Source organism: Festucalex cinctus, chromosome 12 (assembly GCF_051991245.1).
Source record: "Festucalex cinctus isolate MCC-2025b chromosome 12, RoL_Fcin_1.0, whole genome shotgun sequence".
Taxonomy (NCBI): Eukaryota; Metazoa; Chordata; class Actinopteri; order Syngnathiformes; family Syngnathidae; genus Festucalex; species Festucalex cinctus.
The window spans coordinates 6705127-6725580 of NC_135422.1; the positions used below are offsets into that span (position 1 = coordinate 6705127).

The 20454-nt window shown below is 40.0% G+C and overlaps 3 protein-coding genes across 6 annotated transcripts; 2 read left to right on the forward strand and 1 right to left on the reverse strand.

The window, feature by feature from the left end:
• The first annotated feature begins 461 nt into the window (after positions 1-461).
• LOC144032202 (cannabinoid receptor type 1B-like) lies at positions 462-7062 on the forward strand. Of its 2 annotated transcripts, none has more exons than XM_077539915.1 (2): positions 462-662; positions 3036-7062. In XM_077539915.1, the coding sequence occupies exon 2, from the start codon at positions 3102-3104 to the stop codon at positions 4434-4436; it is 1335 nt and encodes a 444-aa protein (XP_077396041.1). In that variant the 5' UTR covers positions 462-662; positions 3036-3101; the 3' UTR covers positions 4437-7062. The 2 variants fall into 2 exon arrangements, with proteins under 2 accessions (XP_077396041.1, XP_077396042.1); XM_077539916.1 differs by having other exon boundaries at positions 3039-7062.
• A 992-nt stretch (positions 7063-8054) lies between these two features.
• On the forward strand, positions 8055-10791 carry LOC144032056 (akirin-2-like). Its single transcript, XM_077539715.1, has 6 exons — positions 8055-8278; positions 8540-8720; positions 8828-8965; positions 9787-9936; positions 10038-10109; positions 10225-10791. Exons 2-6 carry the CDS (start codon positions 8549-8551, stop codon positions 10233-10235), a joined length of 543 nt encoding a protein of 180 aa, XP_077395841.1. The 5' UTR covers positions 8055-8278; positions 8540-8548; the 3' UTR covers positions 10236-10791.
• Positions 10792-11457: 666 nt separating this feature from the next.
• On the reverse strand, positions 11458-20340 carry orc3 (origin recognition complex, subunit 3). Of its 3 annotated transcripts, none has more exons than XM_077538620.1 (20): positions 19957-20340; positions 19816-19879; positions 19625-19722; positions 19189-19327; positions 18818-18922; positions 18472-18659; positions 18255-18382; positions 16388-16547; positions 16199-16312; positions 15556-15689; positions 14749-14812; positions 14549-14665; positions 14375-14454; positions 13731-13864; positions 13566-13660; positions 12384-12481; positions 12179-12320; positions 11995-12111; positions 11749-11828; positions 11458-11646 (listed from the first exon to the last, which is right to left on the reverse strand). In XM_077538620.1, exons 1-20 carry the CDS (start codon positions 19978-19980, stop codon positions 11541-11543), a joined length of 2187 nt encoding a protein of 728 aa, XP_077394746.1. In that variant the 5' UTR covers positions 19981-20340; the 3' UTR covers positions 11458-11540. The 3 variants fall into 3 exon arrangements, with proteins under 3 accessions (XP_077394746.1, XP_077394747.1, XP_077394748.1); XM_077538621.1 differs by having other exon boundaries at positions 13566-13657; positions 19957-20339; XM_077538622.1 differs by lacking the exons at positions 19189-19327; positions 19625-19722; positions 19816-19879; positions 19957-20340 and adding an exon at positions 19016-19120.
• Between the last annotated feature and the right edge of the window lie 114 nt (positions 20341-20454).

Here is a 20454-nt window from a genome sequence, read left to right on the forward strand (position 1 = left end):
CCAGTAACCAGGAGGTCATCATTTCATAATTGATCTCTCAAATTGTCTTCATAAGCATTCCACATGCATTCAAATCTTAGCATTCAGCTTTCAGCATTACCACACAATTTATCCAGAAATTGCACTTAGTCTAGTTCAGTAAAAAAATAAAAAATTGAGATACCGAACTATATTATAATAAAAGGAAACATATTAATTGAATCAGAGTTTTTTTTTTTTTAACACATAATTGACAACATAATACAAATAGCTGATCATCGTGTTTTTGTTAATACCATTAATCATCATGTATATGGTTGCCTCCCTCTTCATATATTAATAACAAGGTGGTTTGGGTCGTGAGCTGAGAAGAGGGGTGCGCGCGCATTCACCTCACGTGCGTGTGACACCACGTGACCAGGCGCGCACACATACTAAAAAAAAAAACCACAACCCACACTCGCACACACCCACACCGGCTGCCTGCCTGCTTTTTTACTCTTCCTGACATTCTCATCTCAGTCAACGTGCGATAAAAGAGCGGGCAAGTGGTCACAAAACACATTCCAAGTTCCTTTTTGTTGACTTATTTTTGGAGTTGCTGCAGCAAAATGAGATGAAGATGTTGATTGAAGTCAGATGTTGAGTGTCAGCGTTGAGTCATGGACAGGCGCCAAGTCGAGGTATGTGCTTGCATGTTATTGTTTCAATTAGTTTCATGTTGATGAGTGTTTTGTTTCATAAGTTAAGTGATAAGTCAGTACTCTTTAGCAATAAGGCTAAAAAAAAAAAAACTCCTTAAATTACAGCCACGGTGAAAAAAAAATATGATTACAAATGTGTATATTAACAAGGTGCCATGGGAGCAAATATTAATGTAACAAAAAAACTTTAATTAACCCACAAGGTGGTTATATACCTAATTATGTTTTAAAACTTGTTGAGGAGAGGGGCAACAATAATAAAAGGATGAACCATTGCTTCTATTTTTTTGTATTACTAATTACTATCCATTTCCCTAGAAAGTTTCATACATAATTAAAAGTTAATACAGCCCCTATTTTTTTATGCAAAACATGTCCGCTACTAATTGACATCATCCAGAGTGCGTGCACATTTTTGACACTTCATTAAACTGATGATTATTGAATTAAAGAGCCTAATGTTGAATGACCTGCTTTTTAATTGATAAGCAAGCCTTGAGTGCCCCACATACTCAATGCAATGATTTCCCCCGAGGCCATCAACTGTTCACTTTCTCACTATTGTCTTGTCCGCTCTGCTGTCAGCTGGCTCATGCACTGATTCAACCCAGGAAAGACGATGACATCATCGTGCATCTTTTAACACTTAAACATATTGCTTTGGCTGCCACATTTGCATTTGTGAGGATACAGTCATTAATACAAGGAACATTTTGAGAACGGTTTCTAATATTCTGATCCACACAGTAAACCAATATACTAGGAACACATCTCAGTGGGTTTGTCTAATGTGCAAGAGCCCAATTTCATATTTATTGCCCAATCCTTCGAGCAAATAGTAATGAAAAGGTAAACAGTGCCACTCACAATAATTACAATGAACACTACCATAAAGTTGAACCAGTTTTGCGAAAGAAATGCTTAGAAAAAAAGTAACTTTTATGTACATGTTTGATATTTGTCACTCAGAGTCATTTTCAGTTCAGCTTGTAAGTCACATTAATGTGTGGGAAATGTTTTGTTACTGATTTTATACTGTCATTAAAAGCTAACTGTATTCCTTTTTTTTTTCAATTGAATTATTAAGTTTGATAACTTATTTTTTAATTATTATGTTTTTTTACTTAGTTTACACAAGTGTCGGACAGAATTTGGGATTTTAAGACCAATTGTCATTACACTTTGGCATTGCAAATGTGAAGGATAATTGATTGCTTTGAATTCATTAGTACAGAATGTTTACTGATCAAGGCTACTTTTATCACTATTCCATGGTGGTCTCAGAGAAAGTGAGCGTGCGTTTAGTCCGCTGAGGCGGTGCCGGGGTGGGGCCGCACCTTATGATGTCATAAAGTGACAACAGCTTGGTTTCTCAGGTTGGGAGGGGCTGGTGCTTGGTGAGCAGAATTACTGTACCTAGAATTTCTCAGAGAGCGGCGAATAGAGGAAAACGCCACTTCCGTCATGTTTTTAGGGAAGAATTAGCATTTTAACACGACTAAAAGCTCCAAAAAGTTGATTTTGAGTTTGAAGTTGATTAAAGTCTCTTTAATATATGTTAACTCATTTGCTCCCAATAACGTGTAGATAAGGTTTTTTTTTCAATGTTTTAAGTGTCCCAAAGACGTATTTATACTTTTTTTTGTTTTGTTTTTTTAATGCTAGAGCATACAGAAGGCTTTGATGCAGCCTCTCAACTGCAAAGAATGGTTGCAGAAATGGTCGTTATTACACAAACGGCCAGCAGGTGGCAGCAGAGCAAAGGAGATCAACCAGGGCCATATAAAAAAAAAAAAGCTAAATTACTTTAGATTTGTGAAAACTGATGAAACTTAGCTCTCTTCTAATGCTAATTGCTGCAAAACGGAAACAGATAGAAACATACTTTTTTCCCTGATGAAAGAAGAGACTTTAATCTTTCTTTTGATAGGTTCCATGCTTTTATAGCAATAGAACACAATATTCTGTGGGCCTTGCGAAATCAGTCAAAATCCAGTAAAACAGCCGGGAGCGAACAGGACTGTTTCTGTGAAAGTGGCTGGGAGTGAATGAGTTAAATACATTTTAGTTGAATCATTGTTTATGTAGTTTTTCCTTTAGCAGGGGGCTAATGTTCAAACTGTTCATCATCAAAATTAACATTTCTGATGAACTGTATTTTAAAAATTATATTTTAATATTTGTAATAATAATTGTAATGTTTAATTTTAATGTGGTAATTTTGTGGTACTTGGTGGCAAATGTTTGAGAACCACTACTGTAATGCATGAATGTATAAGATAAATAAATGAATGTATAACCAAAATAATAATAGTTGTTGCTGTTTTTTGTTTTTTTGTACTCTTTATCCAGCAGCCCGCTGACCTTATCTAGCACCACCTGCCAGCCACCAAGCTGCAGAGGCTGTCGGGTGCCACCATGAGCGCACTGACGACAATCGCGCCGTACCTGGGCTCCAACGACGCCATCTATGGCGACAATTCCGCCAAGCATGGATTCCGCCCGGAAAAAATGCACTCTGCGTCCATTAGTAACACAAACAAGGTCATCTACAGTACAGTGGCCGCCATTTTCCCCACCAACATGTCGGACTTTCTGCTGACTAACGTGACTGATGGGATGGCGGCGCAGTGCGGGGAGAACTTTGTGGACAACATGGAGTGTTTTATGATCCTGACCCCGGGCCAGCAGCTGGCCATCGCCATCTTGGCCCTCACATTGGGTACGTTCACAGTATTTGAGAACCTGATGGTGCTGTGCGTCATCCTGCACTCGCAAACATTGCGATCCCGACCGTCCTACCACTTCATAGGAAGCCTGGCTGTGGCCGACCTCATCGGCAGCATCATTTTCGTCTACAGCTTCCTGGACTTCCACGTCCTGCACAGGAAGGACAGCCCCGAGGTTTTCCTCTTCAAGCTGGCCGGCGTCATCGCCTCCTTCACCGCCTCCGTGGGCAGCCTCTTCCTCACCGCCATCGACCGCTACATCTCCATCCACAGGCCCATGGCGTACAAGCGCATCGTCACCAAGACCAAAGCGGTCGTGGCTTTCAGCCTCATGTGGGGCGTGTCCATAGCGTTCGCGTTGCTCCCCCTGCTGGGCTGGAATTGCAAGCGCCTCAACTCGGTCTGCTCGGATATTTTCCCCCTCATCGACCAGAGGTACCTGATGTTCTGGATCGGGATGACGAGCGTCCTGCTGCTCTTCATCATCTACGCCTACATGTTCATCCTGTGGAAGTCGCACCACCACGCCGTGCGCATGCTGAGCCGCGCCTCCCAGAGGAGCATCATCGTCTACACGGCGGAAGGCACCAAAGTTCAAACGGTGAGGCCCGAGCAGGCTCGCATGGACCTGCGCCTGGCCAAGACGCTCGTGCTCATCTTGGTGGCCCTCATCATCTGCTGGGGGCCGCTCCTCGCCATCATGGTGTACGACCTGCTGGGAAAAGTGGACGACTTCATCAAGACCGTGTTCGCTTTCTGCAGCATGCTGTGCCTGCTCAACTCCACCGTCAACCCCGTCATCTACGCCATGAGGAGCAAGGACCTGCGCAGGGCTTTCGGAAACATTTGCCGCCTGTGTCGGGGAAGCGCGCAGACTCTGGATAACAGCGGGGAGAGCGACTGGAACAGCAGGAGCGTCAGGGGCAAAGATAGCGGAGGCAGTGGTGCGAGTAGACGAGTGAAAGTGGCCCGAGTTTATATTTCCGGAGTGACGGATACGAACTCTGGTGCGGATTCAGTGTGAACGCTTTCTGGACTTACTCAGTTACCATAAAATCCCATTAATAACATGCACCTGTGTATAATAGGGTCACCATCCAAACATTTCGAAATTTTGTGGCATATGCCCGCTTCCATTTGTTATTATTTTTGCGAATACTGAGAGGAGACTGAAATGACGTTATACAATACAGTAGGGGTGTTAAAAAAAATCGATTCGGCGATATATCGCGATACTACATCGCGCGACTCTCGAATCGATTTTTTATTTTTTATTTTATTTTTTTTTAAGAGCTCAGAATTGTTCATTCGGTAGTCTTACCGATTCAACGTCTTATCATCATTGCCTTTTTTTTTTTTTTTTTTTTTTTTGTGTGTGTGTGTGTGAATCGATTTTCAACTTCCATTTTTAATGGAAAAATATTCAACAAAACGTCTGACTTCGGGTTAGGATTCACACCTTGAGCATGGAAGAATGTTATATGGACGGAACATTAAGCCTTAATATTTTATTTTAATGCTGTTCAAACATGAAACAGATTACAACCTCTATAAGACTGAAATTTCAGATAAATAAATAATACATTTTCATATAAATCTTACACTCTACAAGCTTACTGATTAGTATTTTCTAAATTTGAATGAAAAAAAATCGCAACAATCGACTTATAAATTTGTATCGGGATTAATCGGTATCGAATCGAATCGTGACCTGTGAATCGTGATACCAATCGAATCGTCAGGTACTAGGCAATTCACACCCCTACAATACAGTATGAGAGCGTCTCCCTGCCACAAGACACTAATGGACAGATTGCTGATCGATCTTTCGTGGTTCAGAAGAACTCTTGTCATAACTGTGTCAGCATCCACCGCGTAACGAGCCGCCATGAAAGGTCAACAAGTCCTCCAACACTCACGACCATATTGGTCGTTTTACCATGCAACCAAAATACGACCAAGTGTATTGTAGTTTAGCGCCCTCTATCGGCCATGTTAAATAGCGAAAAAATACAAAACTGAGACTCAAATCCAGATCTTCTGAGAGTGAGACTTTAACCTACTGAAATATACATTTCTTCGGTCCCCCAATCATACAGCACTTTTCTTTATCTTCCGCCGCCATTTTTTTGTGGCTACAATACAGTACAGTATGTACATGTGACGTAATAGCCGGTTAAAACGTGTGACATGGTATCCTTGTCATCTTTTATTTGCAAAACCTGTTTCCACTGCCAAAGTTTGCATTTTGCTTTTTCAATCCGCTGAAAAATCCAACCCAATCCAAACATTTAGAGAACTTTAGGCCTTTTGTTTTTACATTTCTAGCATTTCCATTCAGGTTTATTTTTGTAATTCTTGAAAATCCAAATAAGAATTTATGCTGTTTTATTAATTTTAGTAACCATTTTATTTATTTCATTACTTTGCTTTTAATTTAATTAACTGTTTGTAGCTAATCTTAAATGTTGTAGTTTTAATTACAGTACTGTATATGAAGCAAATTGATTTATGTTGTGTATGAAATGCGCTATAATCAGTGGTTCTATTTTTTTTAGTTATTTTTATTTAACAATCCCTACGTGCTTGTGAACGTTTAAACAATGTGGAAACTGAAAAGTTAGCATTTCTTATTAAGCCCCCTGTATAATATCAAAGCTCGATTCGGGATTTTTTTGTTTTGTTTTGCAAAAAAAAAAAAAAACGTGATTCACATAATTTTACACGAATTGGATCCCGTTAGTTTTTTCCAGGTGATATTGCTTATGAATAATGACATGCTTTGGTATGTTTTAGTCTGAAACACTGCAGGAATGACCATGTTATCACTCCTTATCACAGGCGTGAGAAACAATTTTCCTATCAGAAAGCCATTAAGTTTTTATAAGGTTGTCCAAAGGTCATACTAAATTGATGAAGAAATATTTCATTTATCCATCTGTGCATTTTGTACACCACTTATCCTGTTCAGGGTCACAGGGAGCTGGAGACTATCCCAACTGACTTCAGAAAGGCAGTCTATGCCTTGGACTGGTCGCCAGTAAGTCACAGGCCAAATGTTTATTATGTATTTATTTATTTATTTATTTATTAGCATTTTTCGGTTAAATATTTTGGTACTCGTTTAGTTTTTTTTGTGTTTTTTTGGTTTTTGTTTTTTGCAATGGTGTGCAGGATCACTGCTGTAAATATATATGACCAAGGGGCCATAGTTTCCCCCCCACCACGTCATAGCAGAGCAATAGTGTGGCCGTAGTACTTCCAACATAGCCAGAGGAAAACTGCACTACAGTACTAAACTACTCGATAGAAAGTAGCATCTGTGACTTGAAAGCAGCCGTGGGTGGTTATGTAAGATGTAGAGATGTTTGGCATTTCACCATTCCTCAGTTGTTTACTGTAAAATTCCAGTGTGTGTGTTTTGCAAAGCAAAAACTGTCAAACCTGTTTGGCTTTTGTTGATAGCAGAAAATATTTGCAGCTCCCATGTTCGGTGTGCTTGTAAAACATCGCGTGACAAATTCGCACTGCCATGTTGATGTCAATCATCCATTGTGCCATTCTGTTTTCAGTAAATGCATTTTTCTTATCATAAAGTAGTCGTGATAACGGGTGACGTTTTTGTAATAAAACCATGAAATGCCACCAAACATGTTGTGTATCTAATCTACAAATAATTCATGCATTTCTGTGTGTCAAAAAGAGAAATGATCCACCCATCCGTCCATTTTCTTGAGGACTTGTCCCTTTCAGGGTCACAGAATAAAAACATTCACAGTCACATCTAAAGATAATTTAGTCTTCACTTCACCAAAGAAGCATGTTTTGGGTGATGTGGGAGCACATCAGAGTAGCCTACCCAAAGAAAACCTACACAAGCACAGGAATAACATGCAAATTCCATAAAGGGAATATGCCACACAATCCATCAAAATGGTCTTCACTACTGTCGTGACTCGTTCCAGAAGGAAGCCTCTTCTAAAGATGATGCACAAGAAAGCAAACATGTTGAAGACAATCAGACTAAGGTCATGGTTAACCCGAATCATATCTTGTGGGTTTTCGAGACCAAGATAACATTTGGTTCAGATGGTGTCAAGCGTGAGTGGGAGAAACCAGGTAAGGTGTACAAAGACAAGTGTGTCTTGCCTACAATCAAGCATGGTGGAGGGAGTTCAGTTCATTGAGGGAAGCATGGAATTAAATTAATAGCGTGGAATTAATAGGAAAGACAGCTTGAAGGACCATTAGATTTTTTTTTTTTATCCCCTAAATAACTAATTATCTCCAAAAATGTCATTAGCATCTTCATAAATCATGTTGAACTTCATTTGGGAGACAATTGGCTTTGAAGTTTTGAGGAAAAAAAAAGTTTTGTGTTTCGTAGATCAAGTTCTTTTATGACCACATTTTAACGTTGTGAAATGCTGACCTCTTGTGGAAACAAATACTCCTCGTTTTCATTTTTATTTCAACGAGGTCCGGTTAGGCAGCAGGTGACTTTAAAGCCACTTAGCCTATGATGTCGTGAAAAAACACCCAAGAAGACACGAACTGTTCGCATCAGCTCTTTGAGAAACGTTATTATTAAAGACACCGTGTTTCGTCCGCCTTTTGAGTGGTCTTTACTACAAGCCCCAACATGCATTGCGGTGAAGTCACGCGTGACGTCACCAGCCGGGGGGGAAGTCGATAGCCTCGTATCGAAAACAAGCAGCCGAGCGGCGTCGCGTCTGCTAAAGCTAGCTCCGCTATCTTTAACGGCAGTCAGCCCGTCGTTGGGCTGAGAGCTTCCTCAACTTTTTTTTCAGGAAGCAACTTTTGAAAGACACTTCAACTACTATACAAGAAACCCTCCTTTAAAAGGTAAGCCATGAAATGTGTTTTCTGTTATTCATAGCTAGCGCCAGGAGCTAATGTTAGCTCGTTAGCACCAATTTAAAGGCTCAGCTGCATAACATGATTATCATGTGCTTGATAAGCGGCGCAAGTGTGGTTTAAAGTAGCGAATTCCACCATGGCAATAGATAGTGTGATGACGAATCCATAACTGCAAACGTCTGTCAAAAATATGATCTTCATCTGGGGAGTTGGTTGGTTTGACACCTCTTCCTCCTCTTTGATCAGTTTAAAGCAATGGCGTGCGGAGCTACCCTGAAGAGGACCATGGATTTCGATCCGCTCATGAGTCCCGCTTCCCCCAAAAGACGAAGGTGTATGCCCGTGTCGCCGTCGTCCTCGTCTCCTAGGAAGTATCTGAGCATGGAGCCCTCGCCGTTCGGGGAATCGTCATCCAGACTGAGCGCAGGTGATCTTTCGGACGAGCTAGCAAAGTTGGAGCCCACGGGCCTTAGCAACCTGTTGTTCAGCCTCGTTAAGATAATAATGTCCTTTTGTCTACCCCCCCCTTCCCAGAACAAATCCTCCACAGCATCAAGCAGGAGTACAAACGCATACAAAAGAGGAAGCATCTAGAGGCTGGAGGCTACCAGTCGCCAGAGTGCTGCTGCTCTCCAGAATCTCCTCCATCCCAATCCCAATCCACCATGTCAGGTGAGTTATTTCCAACCTGTGTTATACGTTACAATGCAAAGGCATTTTAAAGTACTTGTATCATAATATTGATGTGTAGGGCTGCTTGATTATGGAAAAAAAAATAATAATCATGATTATTCAAATGATCATTTATTATTTTGGTACAAAACAAGAAAATATTTAAGCATTTAAAAATATTAAGACCAATTAAAAAAAAAAAAAAAAACAGTAATTATGTAAGTTACTTTTGGACCAAACAGAATTTTTTTTATATTTATTTATGTTGGCAAAAAAAAAGAAGTTGGAGTGCAGCCTGTGAGCTGTGCAGTTGGGTGATTTTTTTTTTTTTTTTTTTGGTATAAAACATTTTAAAAAATTGAAAAAAAAATATTTGAAACACTATATGCAAGTTCCTTTTGGATTAAAAAAAATGTAATTAGTTATTTTAAAATTTAAAAAAAAGTGCAAATGTATACATTTAAACAACCCAAATTAGTATTGTTTTTTTTTTTTTTTAACTATTGTGCTGATTTTTAAATAGTTTAGTGCAATAATTTGAATTGTATTTCATTTATTGCACAGCCATATTACTGTCTTTGAATTGTGTTGCAGTAGTACGACCAAAACAAACTAGTTTAATACCAATATGGTGACAAAGCAATAAAGCAAGATGTGCTTTGCCATGGCCTACTTACTTCCTGAATAATATTCACAACTTGGACATAAAAAAATGTATTTACCATGTATTGAAAATAGGACTCAATACTTTTGAGCTTGACATGACTTAAATACATCTTAAAAGGAATAAATTGCTGTAGCTGCTCGTTTGGCTTTTGCAGCGACGCCCTCTGGAGGCGTTTCCCCTTCGAGGAAGGAGCAGCCGCTATTTACCCTCAAACAAGTTGGGATGATCTGTGAACGCCTGCTGAAAGAAAGGGAAGAGAAAGTGCGGGAGGAGTACGAGGAAACCATGACATCCAAACTGGCAGGTCGGTTCACGTCACCGCAAGGCACTGAAAACTAGAATCAGACAAATGTTGTGTGTAGTTCTCATGATTTGATGACAAGTTTGTATTGTTTGCCATTCCAGAACAATACGACACCTTTGTGAAGTTCACGCACGATCAGATCATGCGACGATTCGGTGAACAACCTGCGAGCTGTGGGTGTTTTTTTTTTCTCTCTCTCTCTCTCTCAATTTGTCGTTCCCACATTTCTGTCCTACTTTTTACACATCTGCTTTCTGACTTTTGAGTTCATCTGCCTTTCTTCTCCAGATGTTTCCTGAGCTCACAGGACGACCGCCTCTCGTTGCGTACGGATCGTGTGGCCCCTCCAGGAAGGAAAAACAAACACACGCACACACAAAACGCTCATCAATGTTACGAGATTCAGTTTAGTTTAAATGAAACTTTTTTTCTTACTGTGCCATATTTCAGTGGTTGGGCAAATGGTTGCAAACAACCCGGTGCTTCCCGATGTAAGCAGACGCCCTACTCCCCTCACCCATATTCCGCTTCCTCCCACCTGTGTGGTTGGTCCCAGCTGCGTGCGTGCCGACAGTTCTCACACTTTTTTTTTTTTTTTTTTTGAAAGTTCACAGCGTTACCAGCTTGTTCACTCTTCAGTTTGTTTCATGTAAATATGTTGGAGCAGCATTAAGTTGCTGTCAAAAGGAAGCCTGAAGTCATGCCTTCATTTGTTCCTTTTTATAATTAAGTAGGACAAATACATTATTTTCTTCCCTTCCCCAACCAAGTGTTTTATTTATTTTTGTTTTACTGGTATAACTTTGAATCCATTGTACTTAATCAGAAAAACAATAAAGGACTTTTAATTTTAAAGCCTGCATGCTATGGACATTTTTTTTTTCCCCTACAGAAGACATTTGGTACATTTGCATGATCTAATGAGTTACAAATTTCAAGTCCTGCACATGCATGATTTTAGAATGTGGGTGGAAACCCATCCAAGCAGTAGTTTGGAACCTTTCACCGACCAATTCAGGAAAAAAAACAAATACATGAAGGCAGAATGACACCTGTTGCATTGGAGCTCTAATGTAGTGAATGGAACCTCCAAAATCTTATGAATTAACCGCTTTAGGCGTATATGAAATTCATACTTGTCAAAGAAGTATAAACACAACGTTGCCACAGTATAATGAAACTAAAATGAAGCCAAAGCACTCACATTTTCTGACACAAAATGGAGGGAGAATAGCAAGGCATTGCAAAATGATGCTATCACCTAGTGGTGATTTAAAGGTATTGCTGGAATTTAAAAAAACACTTCATTAAAATTAACATTGACCGAGGCAAGCAGCCAGACTCTTCCCTATGTTGCAATAAGTTCACTTTTTAATTCTTTGGCTATCATCAGCTTTTTTGTTGTTTTTTTGCCATTACTTTTGCAGGGGTGTGACTACTTTTAAGGCTTGAGTTACATTCAAATCCAATATAATATAATCTAATGTCAGCCTTCAAATATTTTAGGAAATGAGCAGAGAATCTTAAGATAACCTTTATTAAAGGGACAAAACTACAAAAATATTTGACAGTTTTTTTTTGTTTTTTACAAGGGATTCTTTGGGTCAACATCCTCCCCAAGTGAGCCTGGCCACGTGATCCGTCTTCTGCTTCGTCGACTTGATAAAACCCAAAAATTCCAGCTCCGAAACAGCCCTGATAAACCGAGCGCTGAAGAAGTGTTAAGGAAGTCGGTGTCAAGTATCCTGCAAAACTTTGTTTTAAACATCTAAGAAGAAAATCACATTTACAGTACATGTTCAGAAAAGATACTGTTTGACATCATCCACTTTTCCAAAGTTGTCTGAATCCGGATCATTCCCCTCCGCTGCAGACACCACGGTTGAGAAAGCCTAAAAACAATCATGACACCGTCATCCGAAACACAGTCAAATCTTTCAATCAATAGTTTTTGATCCACAGAACAAACAAAAAGAAGGAAAAAAACACTTTAATCGATGAATTATCAGCACGAAGTTGAAAGGTGATGTTATGAGTCGTAAAAACAAGTCAACTCACTTGCATCCAGTCATAGAGGTTGATGAGGCGGCCGCACTCCAGGTGCAGCTTGTACGCGATGCAGATGTCAGGTGCCGAATTGGAGACGCTCCCGTCATCTGTTTTTAGCCTCTCGTTCTGAAACAATTATTTTCAAAAGAAGCACATCGCACCAAAGCTCTTCAACGTGCCGTTGTCGACGTACCAGAAGATAATAGTAAGGGCTGCTGAGCGCGGCCTGAATGGAGGTGCGAGGCGTGGCGTTGAGGTGGCGCCTCACGGTGGACGAGGAGCTGTAGTAGCACACTTCGTACAGCGTTTGGGACTCTGGAGGAGACAGGTGGCTCCTGCCAAGCAAATAAGCGTTAACGAACAGGAAGGTGACAATCTGGAAGATGGATGTGTCTCACTTTACGAGGCTGTCGATAAACTCGAGGACTTCATTTCGCAGGTTCTCGTAGGGGCTCCGTTTCTTGGACCTTCTGGACTCGTTCATCTCCAGAAGAGCCTGTTGGGAGCAGTGCAAATATGGCGTCAGCTAGAACAACAACGTTTTGTACATAGCAGTCAGAGGCATAGTTTGCCATTAGGACAGGTGATTGCTTGGGGCCCCTTAGCCAGCAGGGGCCCCCAGAGGGCAGACAGATTTGACACACAGATCCTTCACATTAGCAGTGCTGAGTCAGGTGTGTGTGTGTGTTTTAAATCCATGTATATAGTAAGGCTGATTATTTTTTTGCTTTTTGTAAATGATCATGAATAGTAGTAAAGCTTATTTATGTAAAAAAAAAAGAAAAGAAAAAAACGACCATGTATAGTAAGGCTTTTTTTTTTTTTTTTTTTTAATGACCATGTATATAGTAAGGCATTTATTTTTTTTTTTAAATGACTATGTATATAGTAAGGCACTTTTTTTTCTTTTATCTCCATTTATTGTAAGGCGTTTTTTTGTATGTATATAGTAAGGTGTATTTTTTTGTTTTTTTCGACCATGTTTGGTCAGGCTTTTTTTTTTTTTTTAAACGACCATGTATGGTCAGGCATTTTTTTAATAACCATATATAGTTAGGCATTTTCAAAAAGATGACTATGCATCGTAATGCGTCTTTAAAAAATAAATGAAATGACCATAGTAAGGTGGGGGTTTTTTTGGGGTTTTTTTTTAACAACCATTTTAAAAAAATAAAAACTGACCATTTAGTAAGGCTTGCATAGTAAGGCATTTAAAAAAAAATGACCATGTATACTAAGGCGGGTTTTTGTTGTTGCTGTTGTAAATGACCATGCATAGCAAGATGTTTGTAAACAATGTTTAGTAAGTTAAAACGGCCATTTATAGTAAAGCTTTTATTTACATACTTTTTTTAAACGACCATCTATATGGAAGGCTTTTTTTTTTTTTTTTTTTTTTTAATGACCATACGATTGTTTTCTGACTCGGAAGGATTCTTGCTAAAGTCAAACTAAAACAGTCACTTGATGAAGCACAATTAATGGCGATTGTTTACTGATGATGCAGAAGTGCAATTTTAAAATGACGTACTATGTATACTACACCCAGGGAATTGTTGCTATGCCACTGCTTACAGTACCTTCTGCAGCTGGTACAGGTCGGTTTTCTTCTGAAGGTTCTTCACAGGAGTGATGAGGCGCTCTTCGTCACATTGGACCGCCTCACTGGCCCCTGCTTGTAGAAGAAAGGAAGTGATCCTTACTCCTGTGGTTGTAATCATCCCAAGATGCTTCTCACAACTCACCGTCCAACTGCTTGAATTTGCTGAGCATGTCTTCCAGCTGGACGAGGGCACTCTTCATTTTCTTTGACTTGACGGGCTGCAGGATCTCCACGCATCGTTGGAGCATCGCGATCAGCTCGTCCTTGGCCAACATACTGGAGGCATAATTTAAAAGTAAACAAATAAAAAGCATGCGGTCGGCCACTTGATGGCGCAATATAGATGATTCATGGCCTTGATTTTGGCGCCATCTAGTAGTTAAGGGGGTCAATTGCATTCACGGAGATGTTTAAGCCATCCATTTTCTGTACGGCTTATCTTCAATAGATTTGTTTGTGAGCTGGAGACTAACCTAAAGACAATTTAAGAGTCTTAAATATTCACGTTTAGTAATGTGTTATGAATATAAGGTAGGTTTCTATATGATGTGATAATTTTGGCTTTCTGGTAACCTCTTTTTTCCCATAAAATTCTATTACATCGTTTTGTCCTTGTTGACAACTACAACCATGCAAAAACATTTCATACAGAGATGAGATCTGTATGTCCGTGTGTACCTAATGTTTTGGCCAGTGAGTGCATATTGCCGTTTGCAATACAGCCAGTGTTTACATTTCAGCCATTTAAACAGACTAAGACAAGCAAGATTAATTATCCAGGCTTACTTAAGCAGCTTCATGGCTGACTGGTAATCCTCCGTCTCCCAAACATTCTTCTCCAGGCAAATTAAATGGAGCTCCCGGATCTGCGGGTAATCCAGTGTTACACCGGAGCAACAGTGACAGTTTAGAAAAAAAAAAAAAAGAAGGATGCTTTGTTGAGATCAAGAGACTTCTTGCCTGTTTTCCAAGGGGGTAGCGAGGCAGCGAGGAGGTCAAAGCGTGAAGACACCTCAACGTGGGGTAATACTTTTTGTGGTATTTACAAAGCTCCTTTATCAGCTTGTGGCAAACCTCCTAAAACAGTTGAAAGTCTTGCTCAAGTGTTCATTCACATCAGCAAAGTTAAGTGTCGTACGGAATCAAATAGAATATTGTACCTTTAAGTGAGCATCATCCTTTAACAGTTGAACCTGCTCTTGGGATTCCTGTTGGCTAACATACCTGAAGAAGAAACCTATAGATGTTCAGCATACATATACATAGTTGCTGCATTAACAAACAATACATGGATAAAAGTATGAGTGTCAGGGTTACCTTTTTGACATCTATTAAACACAACACAAAAAGGAGAGAAAACACTCAGTTCAGGGCTCCCGAGGAGAGGGGAGAGAAACTGACTGATACAATTCACTCCTGCACTCTCTGAAGATTCCTCTCCTCACCCTCTCTATTGCCACGCCCTTTCTACACCCCTAGTTACATTGGAGTTCCAACCCTAAGAAATGCAAATGCAAGGCATAGTTGGAACACAGTGTACTTGTTTGTCTATGTGTTGTGCATGTGAGTGGAAGATTGCTGAGTACATGTGTGGTCAAGTTTGCAATAATTTCTTAACAGAAAACAGTAGACTGGCTCAAACCATTCTGCTGCGTTAGATGTTGTGGTTCTTCAGCTTTTTGAGTCATCTTCAAATAGGCAGGCTATGTGAATGTGAGTGGGAACAGAGCAAACAATTCTTCATTGCAAGCAGAAGCAGTTCTTCATTGCAGCAAATATATGATAACTTATTATTTACAATTATTCCTACAATGAGCCACATTTAATCAGTTACAGCTTCATAGCTCCTGAAGAAACTTCTTGTACAGGAACATCCCAAAATAGCACTTCCTGTGTGGTTGAACAGCCAGGTGTCCTCATACTTTTGCCCACATAAGAGTTGTAAACGTTGACCTTGAACCACGTACCTGGTGAATGAAGGCAGCTGCCTGATCCTTTCCAGGTCCTCGTGGCTGAGATGCGCCACGTTACGCACTGCGTCCTTCTTCTTGCAGCACAGCACGCTGAGAGGCTGCGAGTGGAAATGCTCCAGCAGGGACAGCTTGAGCACAAAGTCGATTACGTTAGCCTCTTTTATGCAAAGATAGTGCAAAACAGCTCCATTTGATAAGGACCCAGCGAAGGCGGGACATTGTAATGTCGCAACTGTTAACAGATTAATTAAAAAATAAATAAATAAATAAATAATAATTGTGTGATTGATTTGCGTTAATACATGATGAGATATTTTTTGTGATTAACTAATTAGTTAACGCTTTAATTTGACAGTATATACATCCAAAAATAAGAAAATATTTTTTAATTGACAGTGCAGAAAATGCACAAGCAGAAATGGATTATGATTCAGTTACTGATTTGGTCTCTAAGATAGATACAGAGAATAGAAAAGGGCAAAAAAAAAAAAAAAAGTCCATGTCTCCAAAAACTATGCAAAAAAGTAAGAATTTGAACTTTTTTTCACGAAACAACGATGCAGATCCCAAATGGCACACACAACACAATCCAGGACAAAACACTCCTCAAGGCTCTCAGATGACATTGGATAGATACCTGCACACCCTTGATGAAATTTCGCACAGAGAAGTCATGGTAGAGGAAGAGGCTGATCAGCACCTGCATTACTTTGCCGCTCATCTTGAACGGGAACTTGGAAGTGAGGATTAGCTACGAAGTGAAATAAGAGCAAAAGTCAAACGTACGTTCTGAGATGATCATTGCGCAACGCGAAGGAACGTGCACCTTGTCGATGACGGTCGCCAGGTGTTGAGTGCACGACAGAGACTGGAAGAGCTCGATACACAGCAGCGACGACACCGAGTGGGGCAACATGCGCTGGATGGTGCTTGGCGATGTGGCGATGCCGAAGATGAACGTGAGGGGAAGACGCTCGATGTATCGACTGTGAGACAGACAGACAGACAGACAGACAGTGTTCAACTTCAAACATCTTGATTCTATTTCCAACACTCAACCAACCAAGAAGTTACATCATTTTTGTTTTATCATACAGTGGCCACTTTCAAAGTATATGGCAAACAAATCTCAAAAGAAAGTAGAAGAAGAAATGGAAGAACAACAACTAGTCATGGCAACTAACATGTTACATATCGCTAGTTGGATTTACTATTTACATCACCAAAAGTGGAAATAACAGACCAAGATTTTATCTTTGGCCGCAATGCGACATGCAATTCTAGTTAAAGGGGAAGTCAACCTGAAATATTTCTTGACAATAATATGGTATATGTGACCTCACTAGTCTAAACACCACATTCTGATTAATAATACATTTGTGGAGTATGAGTTATGCAGCAAAATCCAGCCGTTTTTATCCATCTCAAGGGGCGGCCATTTTGCCACTTGCTGTCGACTGAAGATGACATCATACTTGCTCAGGGCTATTATGTTCTGGAGTTGGATCCCAAAAACGCAGACACAAATAAGATTTTAACTCTTTATTCGCATAACATCCAGAGGCGTACAACAAACTTGACTACACGAGAAACGAGAATGTATCGAGAATCACTTGGGCTGTGGAGGTGCACAGACGAACAGATGTTAATAATCCGACAAAAACACACACTTCTCAGTCAGGCTTATATAAATCTGACTGGTTGTGGCTAGACATGTGGGGAAACAGGACTGACATGGAATTATCTGATTGGCTGTTGATCAAATAATGTGATTGAAGATTCTTGACATCACATGGCTCCTGACATCACATAGCGTCTTACCAGTTGAAATTAGATGCTGGTTACATCAGTTCAAAACAGACACTTGACCTCAGTTCAAAACAGACACTTGACCACACGGTCATGACCCAAACATAACCCTTGCATGACCCAAACATAACCCTGTCATTCCTTTGCATGACCCAACCATAACCCTGGCATTCCCTTGTATGACCCAAACATAACCCTGGCATGACCCAGTCATGACAAGGGCTATGTTTGACGCTGAGCTGTGATTGGTTGTGACCTGAGACCTGAGCAATTGTGATGCCATTTTCACTCGACAGCAAGTGGCAAAATGGCCGCCTTCTGATATTGATAAAAACTACTGGATTTTGCTGCTTAACTCTTATTCCACTAACACAATATTAAACAAAATACTGTTTTTATACGAGTGATGCTCGAACATATTATTGTCAAGACTTTTTTGAGGGGTTGATTTCCTTTTTAGACTAAAACAAAAAAATTCCGATTACAAAACATGTCAGGGACTATGAAAAACTTTACTAAATTATGAAAAAAAGTGTGACTTGCTGTCCAAAAATAGGGTTTAATTCAATTGAGTTATCCCCTATGTGAAAATTTGTTTTGAATGAACATTTCAGTCAACAAAACACTTTGTGTTTGACTTGTGTGGTTCAACTATATTCCAAAATACTGTAAGATTCAATTAACTATTATCCAAAATAAAAAAAATGTTCAGAAAGTAGGAAGGGCAGAAATTGAGAAGGTAAAAATAAATCACATTTTGTACGGTACAAGTTTTATGGTCAAAAGTTAAACGAAAACTTTAACAACTTTGACAACGCAGCATACACATGCATTTCAGAAATTCAAACCTCCACCGTGGGAACCCTGCAAGAGTTCCATGTTACCTGCAGATGAGAATGAAGTCCTGAAGAACTTTTGGATTGAAAGCCTCTAAATCTTTAAAAATAATCACAATGGGGGGATGCTGGTCTTTACTTGGAGAACTGCGCTTTTTTCCGGGAGTGCTGGATTTCTGCGAGGCAGCAGCAAATAAAGAAATTGATTTTTTTTTTTTTTTTTAAGACAGCGAAAGAGAAACAAAGTCACAACCCACTGACCTACCTTTGTTTGTGTGTTGTACCATTCACAGAGCACACTCAGAGAGCAGTGCACACTCCTGCGGACTGGAGTGCTGCTCTGCTGCGACGTCGTCGCCTGCTCCTCATCATCATTATCCTCATCATCATCTTCAGCAGCCACCACTGTGTCCATCAACCTCTCCAAGACCTTCTTCATCAATTGCTTCAAAGCTGAAACAGGAGCATATGAAACCTTGCATTTCAGACTTCAAACAAAATTCAACATCTACGTGGTTACGCAATACTTTAGAGTTAGAATAGACATCATGCATCAGCCCTGACTAGACCTCAGCTTAGTTTAGACACTCAGTTTCACCACCGTGGCTTACCTGAACATTCTTTGGCCTGGACAGAGACCACGTGAGGAGTGACAGACTGTTGGAGCAGCTCAGACAGGCTCTGGAAGGTCATGTCATGGTCTGGCACGTTCACTCCTAGTGAAGACATGAGATGACAAAAAGTGAAAATTCAAATTACACTGCTGTATAGTTTGTGCTGCACACCACGCAGAGAATTAGCTCACAAACCTCAACATTAATCAGGGATCACACTAGCATCATTCTCAAACATCAATTTTGTGTTCTTTTTGTCCTCTAAAAGATTGCAACCCTCCTGTTACAAGTCCTTGCTGCTGTACCAAATACATCCAAAGATTAACTTTAGCACTCATCCACATCGTCATTAACAGCAACATCTATACCAAGCATTAGAGCGGCCGTGGGAATCTCACTGGCCCTCATCTGAGAGGCCCAGTCGGTGTGATGGCGAGTGGAGGAGCACTTTCTGGTGAAGTCCAGCAGGCTGTCCAGGATTTGTCTGTTGAGTTCATCCTGCAGAAGCTGACAGTACACATATTACATAAAACATAACAGTAAAGTGGAAACATATTACACATTTCCCAGAATGGTTCTGTTGGTATTATTTGGCCTAATATACAACACCAACACTGAATGAGCATCATTTTCATAGTAAGTAGGAGTACAGCGACAAAGTAGCATTCAGGCTGATGGAATTTGGGAGCCTGCATCTCTCATATGTAAACATGCAATAGATTTTAACAAATGACAAATGTCAACTTCTCGACAACACCTTGATAATGTGTCAAACCATTCAAAGTGTTCCACTGTATTAAATACCTCCGTATCCGTTTCAATCTTGGTCCATAGATCATGAAAGAGTCTGAACCGTATATCACTGGTCTCAGCAACTTCGCAACCACGAGTGAAATAGTCGTCTACGGTGGGAAAGAAAATAAAAATCACAATTTAAAGACATAAAAATGAGAACTACAAGTACTTAATACTTTAAAAGGTTAGTCTTATTTTACCTAAACTGGGGGAGCTTCTTTTCTTCTTCTTCTTTTTGGTGCTTGGCTTGAAAACAAAACAACCCTAGAATGTGGAGTGAGTGTCAGAAATTGCGTCGAGCAACTCAAAACACGAAAGTTTACATAAACGCGAAGCATTACCGTTGATACCGACGACGTAGACATTTCAATCTCCAATCCGTCAGACGGTGAAATGACAACACTCCTTTCACCGGTTACCAGATTGTTCCCTTGAACAACCCCCAGTGCCAAGTCTGCTACTTCCCGCCAGAATGACGTTGCCGGAAAGAGTTGTGTTCAAGACTCATCATCATCCTCAGCAACGTTACAAAACGCATTTCATACCCGTTGTTTAGCATAGCTGAAAGCAAATCGGCCATGAGACCTTGACTGCACCCAAAATTATTTTTTTTCACAACATCAACTTCCACGTTTGTATGGCGAATTCATATAGTTTAAAACATTAAAAAATAAAACATTTTTGGTTTTGAAGACAGCGCAGTTACCATGCAACGAATGGCGTTCCAGGCATTTTTTTTCTGGGTTGGCTATTTCGTCTCATTTTACGATCTCTAAAAAGTAACTTTTCAAAAAAAAAAAAAGTACACATTTTATTTTTTATAATAATTGCCATTTTGT

What these genes read in the sequence shown, in the direction of transcription:
- orc3 (XM_077538620.1), bottom strand. Translation starts at nt 19,980, where the DNA reads ATGTCTACGTCGTCGGTATCAACG. An exon ending in ATTTCATCAAGGGTGTGCAG is followed by an intron (nt 15,690 to 16,198) that starts GTATCTATCCAA and finishes TTTGTGCTCAAG; the next exon opens with CTGTCCCTGCTGGAGCATTT. An exon ending in GCCCTTACTATTATCTTCTG is followed by an intron (nt 12,112 to 12,178) that starts GTACGTCGACAA and finishes TAATTGTTTCAG; the next exon opens with AACGAGAGGCTAAAAACAGA.
- LOC144032056 (XM_077539715.1), top strand. Translation starts at nt 8,549, where the DNA reads ATGGCGTGCGGAGCTACCCTGAAGAGGACCATGGATTTCGATCCGCTC. An exon ending in ATCCCAATCCACCATGTCAG is followed by an intron (nt 8,966 to 9,786) that starts GTGAGTTATTTC and finishes TGGCTTTTGCAG; the next exon opens with CGACGCCCTCTGGAGGCGTT. An exon ending in CATGACATCCAAACTGGCAG is followed by an intron (nt 9,937 to 10,037) that starts GTCGGTTCACGT and finishes TTGCCATTCCAG; the next exon opens with AACAATACGACACCTTTGTG.
- LOC144032202 (XM_077539915.1), top strand. Translation starts at nt 3,102, where the DNA reads ATGAGCGCACTGACGACAATCGCGCCGTACCTGGGCTCCAACGACGCC.